The sequence below is a fragment of the Leuciscus leuciscus genome (assembly GCF_965113295.1).
Source record: "Leuciscus leuciscus genome assembly, chromosome: 7".
In the NCBI taxonomy this organism is placed as follows: domain Eukaryota; kingdom Metazoa; phylum Chordata; class Actinopteri; order Cypriniformes; family Leuciscidae; genus Leuciscus; species Leuciscus leuciscus.
Genome location: NC_138731.1, coordinates 37,305,796 through 37,322,955, shown reverse-complemented (window position 1 = coordinate 37,322,955; position 17,160 = coordinate 37,305,796). Strand labels below are relative to the sequence as shown.

Here is a 17,160-nt window from a genome sequence, read left to right as displayed (position 1 = left end):
GTCTAGCTGAAGATACTGGTATTAGTGATGAATATTCTAGGTAAATATATAATATAATAATTTAAAATTATATAAATAATTTTATTATAGAGATATTTGACATAACCCTACCACAAGTATGTTAGAACTCCAATAGGCCTGTAAGAAAAAAAAGTCAAATTGTGAGAAAGACACTTATGTATTCATGACACTTTAGAAGCTGCATACAGATTTGTTCAAGAGCTGTTTTGTCAAAGAGGGACCAGGTGCTTTACCAGATGTCCGTTGCCTTGGAGACGGGTGTCTGGTTAACAATCTCTGGGGCGACAAATTCTGGAGTGCCATATTTGCAGTACTGTGCCTCATCAGGCGTGAACTTTACAGCATTTCCAAAATCACATATGCGGATCTGATCACTAGTTGGGTCTGCCATAAGGATGTTATCAGGCTGAGTGGAAATATAGAGGATTCTAGTCAACACATTGGTTCCTTACTGTGATTATTGCTTACTTATAGAAGGAAATGGTGATGACAGCAAATTACATAATGCTTACCTTGATGTCTAGATGAACTATGTCAAGCTGATGAAGATAGCTAAGACCCTCCAACAGCTGTCTCACGCTGGATCGGATCTGCAGTAAACAATTCAGAGAATTTCTATAGGGTCAGGCCATGAGTGTGCCTAAACTGTCTGAGTAAATCTAAAGCTTTTTTCATCTGTGAAAACCAAATGTGACAAACTGTAACAGAATAGTCTGTTCACACATTTGAAACTTTTATGGTCACTTTGAAAGATCAAATTGGTTCACTCACCTCTGACTCCATTACTGTTGATTTCTTTGTAAGCCTTTCGAGAAGCTCCTCATGGCATCTTTACACATTGTCAAAGACAACAGAGTGATGGGGAAAAGCTTGTGAACAACTCATCATCACCATTGGTGATTAATGGGTGTACAACAAGTGTGATTGTGCAAGACTGGATGTGAGATAGTACATAAAGTGTGGTCCAAAAATTCACTAGTGAAAATGCTTCTATTTTACATACCATTTAATACATTTAATCATAAATTATTTTAAATTCATAATAATTTAAGTTCAGTGTTAAACTGAAAAATTAACATGGGTTAAAATTTGGTCTATTATTTTGTGACCAATAGTGCAGAATCTTAAATATTTCTTATATGTTTACATGCTTTTGCAACACATTCTCACTCCCAACTCGTCACATATTGACACTTGGTCAGGACCTCTCTGCGTCATATATATATATATGTATATATATATACATATATTTATAATGAACTTAAACTTAAAGATGCTTTTATGGCCAGTGATCCCTAATGCTCTCAGAGATGATAACAAGGATACAGCTCTGTAATGATGATAACAGCATTCTTCTTCTCGAAGGCGTCATGAAAGTAGAGGATCCTCTCATGGTCTAGATGAGACAGGATGTTCAGCTCTTTCAGAGCGGAGGCCTTCCGTTTAGCACGAGCAGAAATAAACTTGGCTGCATATTCAATCTTTCCTGCCTTCTGTATCACCCGCTTCACATATGAGAACGCCCCTCTAAGGAAAGAACATTTCTCATCAAATCGTAGAAAATTAGAACATTTGTCTGAGGAAAGAGTGAATAATGGTTTATTCATTGTTTTAACAGGTGGTAACAGCAAACTAACTGATAATCAGCCTATTAATAGCATGATTCAGAATTTATATCGTTTTTACCTCTTGTACACAACCACGTCCAAGTGATCTGAGGGCGCGCGCGCATCCTGTTGTGTGACGTGTACGCAGACTGGTGCATAGATATATACACTAGATGTCGCCTTGTCTACGGCAGTTCATTGGAACGAATGTCTTTAAGGCGACATCTAGTGTATATATCTATGCACCAGTCTGCGTACACGTCACACAACAGGATGCGCGCGCGCCCTCAGATCACTTGGACGTGGCTGTGTATAAGAGGAAAAAACAATATAAATACTGTTCGTTTTCTCACACAAACCGCTCGTTTCGTGTCTTAGGCCATCAATGTGTACTTACGATGGGGAATTGTTTAATTTGGACGATGGGGAATTGTTTTAATTTGGATTCTGTGCATGCTCTTTGAGATAGTGACCATAGACCTGCATTATATGACTGACAGACAAGAACGGTTTGACCTAAAAATATCAAAATTGAAACTACTGCGGAAAAAAAGACACCTACATCTTGGATGCCCTTGAGGTAAGCTAAAACATACCAAAATTTAATTTCAAAGTGAACTATCCCTTTAATGCAGTCTTGGTTGAAAAAGACTTCTTTCAAAAACATAAAAAAATCTTGAACATTTAAATGACCCCAAACTTTTGAAAGGTAGTGTACAAACAAATATTGCGTGAAATACTCAAGTTTTGTTAGACTATACATTTTTCTCAATACTTTTCAGTGTCTGTATAAAATCTATATTTATTATGAACATTTTCTGTTCACCATCTGAGGTCAATGTTGCCAAAGGGTCTACGAAGAGCACTCCTACGATGCCTTAACATCCTTTTAGAGCAGAAAGCACACTAGGTTTTGGAAAAGAGTGTGTAGCGCTGTAGCATGTGTCTGTTTGCAGCGGGTGCAAGTCTTAATAGAACGGTGGCAGTCGGCCATGAAGATTATAATTAAAACACAGAGAAAGCGACAGCATGCAGAGCAGAGATACTGAGCCACAAAGGCTGCACTCCTCTCCGCCCAGTCGAGCGCTCAGTGTACCATTGTGTCAAACAAATAACCCTCTCTTTAAAATGTGGCTTTGACCATATTATACCGAACCATTTCAAAGATGCAAATCTTACCTAGATTAAAACTAAAATGGTTTGAGGAGTATGATTACTAGATCTGTCAATTTAATTGCATGATATATTGATATATTGAGCATATAATAAACATTTTGAAAACCAAATTCAAATATTCAAAATATTCAAATACGTTGTGGAAGAGGAGTAAATCCCTGAATAGACCTAACAAAAAGTGGCTTTAGAAGCTAATATATCGTTTATGTCCACTTTATTGAACGCATCGCTTTAAACTGACAGCCCTAATACTTATATTAAGGGATTTTGAGTAGTTACTCAATACATAGTCTCAGCCTCAGAAGTCATGCCCACGGACCGTTGGCTGACCGCCTGATGCATATGGCACACAAAATTGGAAACACTTCAGGAGTTTCGAAGTTGTCATCTGATTGGTTGAAGTCTACAGGTTTTCCGGGAGATGTAAGTGCTGCGTTTTTTTACGGTCCGGAAACAAAGATGCCATGACACCAAACCCCCACATGGAAAAAGCAAGCCGTCGCATTTACAACTGTGACAATGGGCGCTTCTCAGGATCAACTAAATGCTGGATTTTCAAAAGAATGTGAAATATGTAAAGTTCACGGCATAGACTCTTTTACACACTGGTCTGTTATTGTAGGGACATCAACGTTACATTTTCACGCCCCTAAACATGACGAGGAACAAAACAAACTGTGAATGGTTGCTTTACATGTCAATCAGACGGCCTCTGGGTGGTCCTTGGCCAATGAAAGCTGCTATGCGACGCTACTCAATACAGAACCTGTACAGACCTTATTAAGAAGTGCAAGGATCCCTTATTTTAACGACATGAGAAATGCCAAGGGTCTTTTGGCCTCTTCTGATGTGGCTGAATCATCCTTTGATTGTGGAGCATGAAATTGCATACTTCCAGACCAAAAGTGTATTTTTAATAATGTGCCAACCCTTTATCCGGCTGAAGCTTTATTAAACCTTAGACGTTTGTGATGAGTCAGAAGACCTGAGATCTGTCATCAGCGGGAGCTGATGGAGTCGGCTTTTTGAATTTCTGTCTCTGGCCGACAGAGGAAATCATTAGAGATAAATGGTGTGTCTAAGTGAGGCTCTGGGCGGATGACTCACCTCCCAATTTCCTTGTGCACGTCATAGTAATCAGTGAGTCTCCGCATCTTTCTTAGGATGGACGCCTCATCCTCCATCGGGTCATCTTTCTCCACCTTGACTACACACAGAAAGTCAAGAAAAAAAACTAATCACAGAGACCATTTCTGAAAGCCAATAAAATGAATTGCCAAGCACATTTGTACATGCACAGTTCAAATGTTGCTTATTCTCACTTTTTAGTTTTATATTTTAATATTTCAACACATTCACTATATATATATATATATATATATATATATATTATCATATTTCATATATATTCTTGCAAATATGCATACAGTATGTTAATTGTCTGAAAACTTAGTGGTATCTCTTGTTGTGCTTTGTTAACATTATTTTCTATTTATTGTGAAAAAAAATTCAACAATTGTATTTAATATTAACTGAAAATGGTTATTTAATATTGGGTAAATAACAAAACCTATTTGAAATTAATTAATTCATACAAATAAATTAAAGATACATCTAAATATTATATTTTTAATGTATTATATTATAATGCTTAGAAATAGAAATACAACCTCCTTCATTAATGGCAAAGTGCTCACCGGTGTGGACGGTCAGCTCAGCCTTGCAGGACACGGAACCGGCCAGATTCTTAGCAGTGCAGGTGTACACTCCTGAGTCATCTGCTTGAGTGTTAAGCACCACTAGAGAACATTCATTGTCATCGTACACAAATGTGAAATGGCTGCTTTCGGACAGCAGGATGTCTCCCTGAAAATCAGAGGAAAACAAGTGGAAAAGATTGACTAAGCAGCCATCCCACTGTTGTGATCTGAATTTGAAATGCATTTGTGTGGGTTTGAGGTGAACAGGGTAGTGAGGAATTAAACAGAAGGCAAAGCCCTGAGGCAGGAGATGAAATATCCAAAAGTATTATTCAAAGCATAAATTAGCATGATTTACAGTACATGATGATGCTCCCAGGAAGGTGACATAGCTAAAGGAAATATCAGACAGGCAACATTAGTGAGAGATCAGGTGGGAAACAGGCTGACGTGGTTTGACTTCAAGATCTAGATGAAAGTCAGAAGTCTCAGCTAAACTGACTGCAACTGATATGAGAACAACAAACGTCTACCACAGCATGAGAATCATGAAACAGCAAGAACTTTTGGTTTCAAAACACTCAACACAAGAATGTCTCAGCTACATGATAAACAATCAAAAGGTTCTCATGTTGGCTGTATCAGTGAACACAAAACGTGTTTTTCCATTCCACTGCCCTACTTTTCCTTTGCTTTTCTATGTAAATGCGCTAGACGGACGTGTTTGACAGTTGCACTCGCGTCTCGCACTAAAAACGCCACTCTAACGTTTAAAAAACGTGTCTCGACACCTTGCATTTTCCACTGCCTACGCCTCGTGTTTTTGGATGTAAATACAGTGTGTGTGAATGGTCCCAAATGAAAAAACAAAAAAACAGCAAGGTTCCGTGTTTACATAGAAAACAATGGAAAAGCAGCGCAGTGGAATGCAAAAATGCATTTTGTGGAAATGGCCCATACTGTTTCTCATGTTTTTTTGTTGCCGGAGTATCTGAGGCACAAGCTGTAAAGGCACAGGCCTTATCTGGAAAGGGGGAGGGGAACAGCAGCTCATTTGCATTTAAAGATACATACACGAAAACAAGCTGAAACTTCACAGACACATTCTGGGGGAACCTACGACTTACATCTTGTAAAAACAGACATAATAAGTCCCCTTTAAATGGGCTGTTTTTTTTCCCTGCTATTTACATGCCTAGTTCGCAAACCGAGAGTTGAATATTATAGATTTTCACTGCGCCAAATCTTGATTTATTAAAAGAAAGTATTTTTTAATAGACTATAAAATCATCAAAAACTATGTTCTAATTAAATTGTGCATGCACTACAACAAAAGCACACACCTTGTACCAAAGGATGTCTGGGACAGGCTTTCCTTCAACCACCACCGCAAAACGAGGAGTCTCGCCTACATTCACATCCAGGTCTTCCATGATGGACTCAAAGGTTGGTGCCACTAGAGACAGAGAAATCAATGAGACTGATTATGTGCAATAGCACAGATACTCATACAGTTTGTATTGTGAAAATGGCAACGTACCAGCCATTTCCAGGGTTAGGATGCAGGAGTCGCTGCCATACTTGTTGCTGGCGGCGCAAGTGAGCTGACCAGCATCACTGCTCTTTACCTTGTACAGCTTCAGTGTATGCTGGTCATCATCAGGCATGCTCAACTCAAACAGACCCGGTCTGTTAGACAATGTCACTGCCCCTCTGAAAATATAATGCCACAATAACTTCTTGTTTTATTCAGGTCAACAACATTTACATGTCCTTGCAAATGCAAAAGAATGGTGTACATATTTTAGGTTATATGGCTATTAAATAGATGCAAGAAATAAAAGATCAATCAGAATTCAGTATGCAAATAGGTGTAAGACTGAAGACTAATCAGAATTGAATATGCAAATGTAGAAAACTCCATCAATGTCATTCAGGGGAGTGACGTTTACTCACACGGCCCTTACTAGCTGGCCTCAGTTACACAAACATTAATTTCTGTATAATGTATAATGTTAAAAATGATGAAATACTAAGGGTTAGAGATTTTGAACAAACCCCAATTCAAATATTTAAGGAATACTAATACAGTGCTGTCTTAATCATAGCATCAAAAAAATATTAGCATAGGAAAAACTTGAACTGCATGTCTGTATATAACAATTATTTGATATATTTGTGTACTGTATAGATACAGAGGATTTGCAGCAATGCAAACAAGTCATATGTATTACTCTTGTGGTACTTTTATGCCTATTTTAAAGCTTGCAAGTTTAAATTCCTACTTTTAATGTAAAACATCCTACTTTGCATGTAAAAGAGTAACCCGGGCATTCTTCTAAATATCTCCTTTTGTATTAGAAGGAAGAAACAACATGAGGAAGAGCAAATGAGTTTTTTGAGTGATTCATCCCTTTCGATACTGTATTTATCAACAGTTTCTTAAGTTAATAATAAGTATTAGGCAAAACAAAAAAATAATTCCATAATTGATTCAGTGCAATCAAATTTAATAAGTAGCTATCCTGTGTATCATGATTTGAAAGAGTGGAAAGGCAAGACTTTCTTAATATATTTTAAAGCTCGCAAGTACATCTTCCCATTAACTTTTGTTGTATGAAAAAGAGCAGCTCAGACATTCTGCTAAACATCCCCTTTTATGTTTGATGGAAGAAACAACATGAAGGTGAGTAAATAATGACAGATTTTTTTTTTTTTTTCAATGATTTATCCCTTTAGATGTAGTATTTATCAACAGTTTCATAACTTATGAATAATAATCAGGCATAGCAAAAAAGTATCAGTTGCAAAATAATTGAATGCTAATCAAAATGCAAAATACCTCTTCCATGCGACCGATGCATTGACATGGTTGAGCGTGACTGTAATGCTTAAGGGCTGCTTTTCCACCATATACACAATGTCCGGCTTGTCAATGATTACAGGAGCCTCCTGGATGTACGGACCTGCAGACAGAGAGATAAAAACCAGGCTCCTGCAGTAACTCAAACATCTCATTGACCTGTCTGACTGTGGCTGTCCTTGTTTGCTGAGGCATACCTCTATCTAGCAGCTGCACTGGCTCGGTAGCAGGCGACGGCTTGCTAAAGGCCTTGCTGGAGATTGATAGCACCCTGAAGGCGTAACGGACACCTTTAGACAGATTGGTGATAGTATAGGTGGTCTGTTTCAGGCAAGAGGCGATGATGGTCCACTGGATCGACCCCAGGGCCTGCTGCTGAACAGCATACATCAGGGAGCTAGGATCTGGAAATAGAAATCAATCATTTTGTGTTAAGTTTTAAATCTATAACAAAAAAGGAAATCTGATTATTTATGGATCTAACTTTCCGATCCATTTTTCAATTACACTGCAAGGATAGGAAACCGTGTTTGACAGTATGGAACAAGGACACAAACATTTTAGGGCTTGGACAGTCAATGCAGCATTAAATCTGTGATTGTTTCCAACAACAACACCAAGACATAGAACCTCTGTTGGAAAGCAATAAATAAAATGTTACTGTATAACAGAGCTACAAAATTATATTCAACAGGTGCCCATACTTGGAAATGTGTAAAGGAAACAAGAGCAGGTTAGGTCAACCATTCGTGCTGTTATACAACCAGCATCACTACGCTGTTCTTCTATCAATATTTATGCTACATTTAGTTTAACGAGAAGTTGCCAATAGACAGTGAGCACAAATGAGATCTTTTTAATGCAATAGTTGGTGCTTTTGAATCATTTTTGAAAGTTTGTTTCTATGGCATTGAAAACAGTTACCATTAAATGTTCTATATCATATAAAACTTCTCCATTGGTGTGAAAACGTCTTATAGGTTTGAAACGACATAAATTACAACATAAATTTCCTTTATGGGCAAACTAATCCTTTAATATCTCTATTTCTAAGACCACAATATGATAAATTAAATCAGAATAATAAGTCTCCCGTCTTCCATTGGTTATAAAACAGGTAGCCCGTCTTACAAACTAACACTTTTGGTTGAACCTAATTAGGCTGCCCAAACAAACAGATTGCAATTATGTAGTGGTGCAGAAATCACACTTATTTTTTTTAGCCTTGCTTCACCGATTTTGCTCTTAAACCCAGTGGCGGAGCCAGGATTTTTTCATAGGGGTGGCCAGGCAAGGGCCAGCAACCAGTTTGGGGTGGCACAGAAATCGTAATTATTTTTTCATAAAAAATTATTTGACTATAATGTATTGGACTGTTTTAGTGCCTACACAACTGAATAAAGTTAATTTGTACTTAATTGTAATTGAGTTAGTAGTGAATTAGGAATCATGGAATACTGAGTGAATTTTATATATATTTTTTATTATTACCCACCACCTCATATTAAAATGAATTAAATGGTAATAAAAGGGCACACACTATAGCTAAAGTTCAACTTGCTCAGTTAGCTTGGTTCTGGTTCTCAAAATCTCCAATAGCTTGTTCTACATTGTTGCATCTTCATGAATGAGATAACATGCAGATAAATACTGTAGTCTAAAGATTATTCAACCTTCAATGCGTTTTATATAATCAATGAACTCTTCAACCAATTCCGAGTTTGTCAAAAAAAGTTTAACTTTCTATATTAGTTGTCAAAATAAATAATTGCAACAGTTCTATCATACCTAAATTAAAAAGGAAAACAAAAGTTCTCTTTTGAATCCCCATGTGCAAGAATGTGAACAAGGCTGAAGTCAACAGCCCATAATGTAAAATGTTATGTTTTTCATAATGTAATGTAACCAGAATGTAAAATTAGTTCTTTTATGGATTTAAAAATTATCTATTTTTGTTTGTCCTTTACAAATTAACAAAATGAATGCATATCTTCTAGTACAAATGCACAGTGCTCACATTTATTTGGACATTAAAACATTACATATCAGTTTGTGCCTTATATTGTGATCTCACGTAGCAGAATATTTTAATCCAGACACATGTGACGCATAGTATAACAAATACATGCATGCAGTTTTGACAGCTTTAATCGCCTTTTTGATTCTTACATGAGTTAATTAACGACAACTACGGCTACAGCACGCCGCATTCGCGCGTAATGTGCAAGCACAACGGCTGTCAGCCGTATGACAGAAAAGTTAGTTTTACTGACATTTGGCCTGATAACATCTCATCTTACCGAAGATAGCCAACTGAATAAGGACAATGCCCTTTTCTCAGCATCTGACAGAAGTGTCACAAGCTTTCACACACATCTTCTAAAATAGAAGTAGCATCAGAAAAAAAGAGAACTACGTTTGTTGTTGACTGCACACTATTCGACTAACTCAAAACGTTCTTGCAACCCACCAGTTGAGAAAGATTGACTCTATATTTACTATGTGCATATCACTGTCTGATGTTCTGCTGAAGCTCATTCTGAGGTGAAGTTGGAGTGTGCGTCTGAAAAGTCTCACGTTTTTTGTGGTCTTAAAGAGATGGTTCAGTGTTTTAAAAAACACAATTTTTGTCAATAAAAAAAGAGACAGAAACAGCAGTTGTGAGAGAGGTGGCCAAAGGGGTGGCCAAGCTTAGACCAAGGGTGGCCACGGCCACTCCTGGCCACCCCCTAGCTCCGCCAGTGCTTAAACCCCCAAAATAATACCCCAGTAATCTCAATTTTGTCTTTGAAGTTTCAGAAGTGATCTCAAACTCAGATTTGCCAAGATACCAAAGTCTGCAATAAGAAGACAGAGACTACATGAGCATTTCTCATCAAATGATTTCATAAACAAATTATCCCAAATCATAGTATAGCTCTGTACTCTTCCTGTAAGTCAAAAAGTCTCTATTCTTTTCCCCTTAAGTATTTTAGGAAACATCTGAGACACAGTGGATATTTAAATGAATCTTAACTGAGAACTCCATTATCCTACAGCTATGAAAGAGTAACCATTGACCAATTAAAACTGTCCTTTGTTTGAGAACTTCAAATCTTTAAATGAGACAAGTTACAGTACAAGAACAGTTTCTAAATTAAATAAATAAATACATAAATAACATGCATAATTATACCAATGGACGAATCCAGTCTTCTGGGTTTCTTCCAGCTTAGCGTGATAGTCTTGCCAGTGATGGACTCAATGACTGGGACCCCATCTGGTGGGTCAGGAAGGATGTCTAAAACAGCAAAAGTGTCAAGTTAGAGTATTTGGAGACCAGAGGAGTCTCTCACCACTTCTTACACATGCATGCATATGCTTCAGACTTAAAATAAATTGTAGCATATTTCAAACAGTCTGAGATGTGGGTCGTAGTGTTATTTTGAACAGTCTGGGATATGGAAAATATCATAAATAAGCTGTGGTTATCTGATGCCAATCTGGCTGCTAACTTGGGAGTGCCTAACTAATCCTCTGAGTAACTCACATCAGCAGTAGGCACAGTAAATACAAGTCCTGCTGAAGTGCCTTAAAACGCGCAGCGTTATTCAATGTGTTTCTAATTTCCACTGAAACAGGGAGACAGGGCGGGACATATCTAGCAGCTCCTCCCCTTTTTTTAAATAGCCAATAGCGTTTCATTTATATAACAGCTCGGCAGTCTATTAGATTGTGGCCTCTAGATTTAATATGAAACTGTAACTAAAGCAAAACAGTAAACATTATCAGGCTGAGGATGTGTAGTTTAAAAAGTGTTTAATTTATGTTGGTGCATGGCACCGGTGTTATCTCTTCTACTCGTCAGTGCTGTTTCTAATGCAGAGTCAAGTCAAGTCAAGTCAAGTTTATTTGTATAGCGCTTTTCACAATACAGATTGCATCAAAGCAGCTTCACAGTATTAAATTAAAATAATACAACAAAGTTTGTTTCAAGAGGAATTTATTGATTGATAAAATTAAATTAAATATCCCCAAAATATCCCCAACTGAGCAAGCCAAAGGCAACAGTGGCAAGGAACCGAAAAACTCCATCAAGTGACCTAATGGTGTCCTAAAACTCCATCAGGTGCCTTAATGGAGAAAAAAAAACCTTGGGAGAACCCAGGCTCAGTCGGGGGCCAGTTCTCCTCTGGCATTGGATAGAGGCCGGATTGTAGTTTGAACTGTAGGATTATATGAATGCCTGGCTGAAGAGATGCGACTTTAATCTAGTTTTAAACTGGGAGAGCGAGTCTGAGCAACGAACAGTATCAGGAAGACTATTCCAGAGTTTTGGAGCCAAATGTGAAAATGCTCTCCCTCCTTTGGTGGTTCTGGATATCCTAGGTATGACCAAAAGCCTTGAATTTAGTGATCTCAAAGAGCGCGATGGATTATAGGGCGATAGAAGATCCGTTAAATAGACTGGAGCTAAGCCGTTTAGGGCTTTATAAGTCAGTAGCAATACCTTGTAATTAATACGGAACTTTATAGGTAACCAATGCAGTGATGATAAAATCGGTGTTATATGATCATATTTTCTTGATCTCGTAAGAACTCTAGCGGCGGCATTTTGGACTAACTGTAGCTTGTTTATTGAGGATGCAGGACAACCAGCTAATAAAGCATTACAGTAATCCAGTCTCGAGGTCATGAATGCATGAACTAACTTTTCTGCATCAGAAACTGATAGCATATTACGTAGCTTAGCAATGTTTCTAAGGTGGAAAAAGGCTGTTTTTGTAACATAAGAAATATGATTTTCAAAAGACAGGTTGCAATCGAGTATAACACCCAGGTCTTTTACTGTAGAGGATAAAGTAACAGGACATCCTATGATGTTAAAGTTGTATTGTGCGAGGTTTTGTGGGCGGTTTTTTGAACCGATAAGTATTACCTCTGTCTTGTCTGGATTTAATAAAAGAAAATTACGCGTCATCCAATCTTTTATATCTTTAACACACAGAGTCTGTCTAACAGTTTCTCTTCCCTATCTCCTCCTTATCGCTTTATCTTTATTTCCATTTTTTTAGAATTCAAATGGGTCCGAGTCCGATACGTTCTGTGGTCTGCGCCGTTCTGTGGTCTGCGCCGACTCGCACATATGATCCGCTCTGTGCTACCGTCGTGTCTCTGGATCAGAGCAGACTGTGTGAACTGCGATGGTTTACGTGACACTAACATGAAACCAGACTTAATTTACCCCAATGGAAAGCATATTTACACTGTCTGAATCGTTCCCTATCCCCTATATTGAACTATGTGCTATTCACCATATAGAAAATCTTGGAGTTCTTGCCCAGAACGGAACCATAATGCCAATCCAAACTGCATGCTAATTGTCAATCGTATTTGACGATAGTGGTCCTGACAGAAATAGCAATTGTGTGAACAAGTGACCGATTTCAGTTGCAGCTTCAGCCTTTATTTATAGTGTAGTGGCGGGACACTTTAGATTCTAGAGAGAATTTGTTTGCACAGAAAATCAGATGAAAAGCTGAATTGCAGAGTGATGTCATCAAAATCGTTGATCCATATTGGCTTAAGTGAGAGACAGTAAGTTTTGAGTGCTTATATCTTCTAAATGCAAATGTTGTCATTGTTTTGGAGCGCATTAGCTTATAGATAACCTTAAGGCTAACATATTCATACTAAAAGCCCAAAAAAAACATTAAAACTTTCCATTTGATCAATGATATTTGTGTGAATTGATCATAAATTGACGTGAAAAATTTCTATTGGTAAGCTTCAGACCTTTTTAAGTTGCTCTTTTTCAAAATTTTCAAGTTGTCATGCATAGCAAGCAGAAGCCATGAAGATATTAAACTCACCTGTCACATAAAGATGGGCATAGCATGTGGCCTTGCCCACCTTATTGGATATGACACACTTGTAAACTCCTCCGTGGGCATGACAAACAGAGCGGACCACCAGGCTGTGAACATCTCTGACTGCAGAAAAGACAACAAAAAGAACAACGTTATATTCCTGTTATTCCCACCACTCACACAATCATTTCCATAGGGACTGCTTTCTGGAAAGGCTCAGTAGATTGTAAGAGAATTGAATTATGGTATCAACTAACTTACACTGTGTCATTTTTCTGTCCTCTGTGCTATCAATTCTCTTGCCATTGTGAAACCAGGTTATGGTCGGGTACGGCAAGCCAGCCACTTTGCACCTGAGCACAGCCTCTCTGCCCTCGACTACATCCAGATCATAGAGCGGCTTGACAAAATCAGGCATGGTGAAACGTTCAACCTCATTCTCAGGCACTTCGGGCTCCTCGGGAATGGAGGGCATTTTTTCCAGCTTTGCTCTGGTAAAGATAAACCAAAGTTTTTCATAAAAAGATATTACATTGTAATGCAAAACATTTTTGACATTTTTTTTATTTAAGGAACACTTCACCCAAATATGAAAATCGTCAACTTGAACCTGTCAAAGCACCATTTATATCCTTGCAAAAAGCAATCTATTAGTTTCAGAAGACTCGGAATATGGTGCACAAGTTCTATGGATGACATTATAGTGCTTTTATGGTATATTTTGTCCTATTTGGAGCTCGACAGCCACTATGAACTGTCCTCATATGGAACGTTACATGGACAAAATAACAGCTTACAGGTTTGGAAGTAAATAATGAGAGAATTTTTGGGTGAAATAACCTTATAAAACATGTTCTGAGTGAAATATAAGTAAAAGGCCATACATTTGAGAGGATATTGCCGGTCTGGGCTCCTGCACATACAGCTCCGCTGCACATTCTGCCTCCCCATATGAGTTATGCGCTACTACTGTATAGAGGCCCTCATCTTCATTACTAACATGAGAGATGATTAACGAGTGCCGTCCTCCTTCTTTCAAGATTCGAATGTCATCGCTTTCCTCCAGAGAATGATCTGTTGAAGACATGACACACAAATGACCCAACCATCTTGATGTTATTTTACAGGGACTGACACTGGTAGGCACTCAAGGGAATTAGACTCATACCAAAGTGGCTCCAGGTGACCTGAGGAGGTGGCGTCCCGCTGACCTTGCAGTCAAATCGAGCATTACGACCCTCGATAACTTCCAGTACATCCAGCTGACGGGTGAAGAGGGGCTCTATGGATGCTAAAACCTTTAGCTTGGCACTAGAGGTCAGCTCCTCTATAAATTACATGATATATGAAATAAAAGACAGGTTAATAAAGGTCATGCAATTAGTACAGATCACGTCATGAAACCTTTTGCCAAAAGGGTCATGCCTATAATGCTATAGCTTTTTTGGGGGTGCTACTGTAAAAGGGACAGTTCACTCAAAAAATGAACAATCTGTCATTATTCACCCTCATGTGGTTCCAAACCTGTATGACTTTCTTTCTTCTATAGAACACATATGTTAGGAAAAATGTCTCAGTGTTTATTTTTTCAATGCAATACTGTTTTTGGACCGCACTAACTTTCACTATATGGACAAAACCACTGAAACATTCTTCAAAATATCTTATTTTGTGTTCCGCAAAAGAAAGTCAGCCATACAAGTAAACGATTAATTTGTGGGTGAACTGTACCTGGGAAATTGGCACAAAATATCTGTAATAAAAATGAAAATGGCTGCAATTAAGGAAGCCACTCTGGCTCTTTTTTGTGTAGAGCATAAATTACTTGCGCCTCAGAATGCGCAGTTGAAATGCGGTCATGTTATCTTGTGTTTGGAGGCGGATGCCTGGCGTTTGGGAAGGCAACCATGCAAGGCAGTTCCGGGAGGTCATTATACCAAATCATTGTGATGACAGACATTGGCTCAGGCATTTCAGAATGACCAAACAAACATTTGAGATGCACATCCTCTATTGAGGCAAAGTCATGTGAGTTTTTTTTGTTGCACATTGAGGGATTTATTCGGTAAGTGTCTTTCCATTGTAGTTTATGCACGTTTTCTTATCGGATATTTTATCTGCCTCAAGTTCTTTATGTGCATTTTTAGAAATGCATGCACATCTTGGCATTTCCATCCAGTGCTTTTTATGCCATATTCCAAAATTTCACAAAAATATGTGGATGGAAACATAGCTAATGATGTGTTGATATCAAAGTGTAAATAAAACCTATACCAAGCTGCTCACCTTTAGCTGTGCTCAGTTTGCAAGTGTACGTTCCACTGTCATCTTCATGTACAGAGTTAAGCAGCAGCCTGCACCTTTTCCCGTCAAAGTGCATCTTACAGTTCAACAGAGCTGGCTGGATGAGTTTCCCATCTGACAGCCAATCAACATCTGTGTCCTGGGGGCCGATCACATGACACTCGAACAGGGCAGTCTCTCCTGCCTTCACCATTACATCCCTCACTGGCCGAATGATGGCAAGGCCTGGCTCTACTGGACGAGCTGGAGTAAAAATGATAAAGATCAACCAAAGAGAAGTGTGGAAAAAAAAACCTTTTGAGGAAATCCAGAGAAGCTTAAAGTGAATGCGTTTAATCTGCTGCAGACGTAGCCTGTTAATAGCTTGTGTAGTACAGCAGAGCAGAAATATTAGATGAATACGCTAATACATTGTCTGTCAGCATAATCCGTTCACGGCTCAGTACGGATCAGCTCTAAATTATACCCAGAACTCAACATCGCCAGATATGAGACTCTGTATTTTGGCTTTTTCAGACTTCTTAAAATGATATACCAGTATACCAAGGCTAATGTATATTATAAAAAGGCTGCATTTATCTGATCAAAAATACAATAAAATAGTAATATTGTGTAATGTTATTACAATTTAAAATAACCATTTTCTATTTTAATGTATTATTTATGTGTTGGCAAAGCTGAATTTTCAGCAGCCATTACTCCAGTCACGTGTCACGTGATCCTTCAGAAATCATTCTAATATGCAGATTTTGTTTTTTAGTATCTTTTTTAAATTATTGACCCCAAACGTTTGAACGCTAGTTCACTAAATTAACTGCAAATCTTGTTAATCGTGCAAAGTTGCAAAAAATGCATTAAACAGCAAGACTGTTAAAAAAAAAAATTTTGTGCAAAAAAAAATCGTATTAAAACAAGGCATGCAACAATCTCTTCTGTAATTATGAATGCACTTCTCATGTAAAAACTATTCACGCCATCGCCATGCAAAATGACCCAAGGAGATTAATGTGTAATATGGCCAGACAATTACTGGCTGACACAAACCTCACATTATGCATTCAAACACATTCACTGACTAACCATCAAACACTGAAATCATCTTGCTGCATTAATAATTTGGAAAATCCTATTTATTAAATATTAAAAAGGTGATAATTTGCATTGCAAATTTGACAAGCCAAGTTTATAGCTTGCAACTTTGCCAAGCTACAAACTGCTCATAATGTAAAGTACCTCAACTACAGTGATTTTCGGGGTAATGAATTATGAATGGATTACTTATAGTTGTCTATGCATATTAAGATGGGAAAGAAGCAAAAAATGTGCACACATCATCATCTTTAAGCAAGCAGAGATATCAACACTTGGTCTCCATGGTTTATCATGCTTATGATTCCCAAATGAACACAAACCATGCATGACTACTGCAGCTGAAGCCCTTACCTTTCACCTCCAGTTTGCCCTCACACTGCTTAGTTCCATACTCGTTGATGATCTTGCAGGTGTAAACTCCAGTGTCTGACTTCTGTGCTGATTTAATTACCATCTCAAAGTTGCCCTCCTCTGTCTCATGGACGATATGCCGTGGGCCTGTTTTAATGGTCACTCTGTCTCTCAGCCTGATACGAGGGAAAATAAAA

At 38.0% G+C, this 17,160-nt stretch overlaps 1 protein-coding gene across 6 annotated transcripts in view; it reads right to left on the bottom strand.

Annotated features, from left to right (window-relative positions):
- The window catches only part of spegb (striated muscle enriched protein kinase b), an 85,881-nt gene that overhangs the window by 13,845 nt on the left and 54,876 nt on the right, over window positions 1-17,160 (bottom strand). For all 6 annotated transcript variants that reach the window (XM_082175733.1, XM_082175728.1, XM_082175729.1 and 3 more), the window contains 18 exons: window positions 16,964-17,139; window positions 15,503-15,763; window positions 14,385-14,543; window positions 14,101-14,290; window positions 13,478-13,707; window positions 13,220-13,339; window positions 10,543-10,647; window positions 7,565-7,771; window positions 7,347-7,470; window positions 6,045-6,217; window positions 5,848-5,960; window positions 4,502-4,670; window positions 3,912-4,011; window positions 1,348-1,548; window positions 793-850; window positions 534-611; window positions 255-427; window positions 112-138 (listed from right to left, as the gene is read on the bottom strand). In XM_082175733.1, the coding sequence (XP_082031859.1) occupies window positions 112-138; window positions 255-427; window positions 534-611; window positions 793-850; window positions 1,348-1,548; window positions 3,912-4,011; window positions 4,502-4,670; window positions 5,848-5,960; window positions 6,045-6,217; window positions 7,347-7,470; window positions 7,565-7,771; window positions 10,543-10,647; window positions 13,220-13,339; window positions 13,478-13,707; window positions 14,101-14,290; window positions 14,385-14,543; window positions 15,503-15,763; window positions 16,964-17,139 (2,664 nt within the window). The remainder of the gene's footprint in view (window positions 1-111; window positions 139-254; window positions 428-533; window positions 612-792; window positions 851-1,347; window positions 1,549-3,911; window positions 4,012-4,501; window positions 4,671-5,847; window positions 5,961-6,044; window positions 6,218-7,346; window positions 7,471-7,564; window positions 7,772-10,542; window positions 10,648-13,219; window positions 13,340-13,477; window positions 13,708-14,100; window positions 14,291-14,384; window positions 14,544-15,502; window positions 15,764-16,963; window positions 17,140-17,160) is intronic.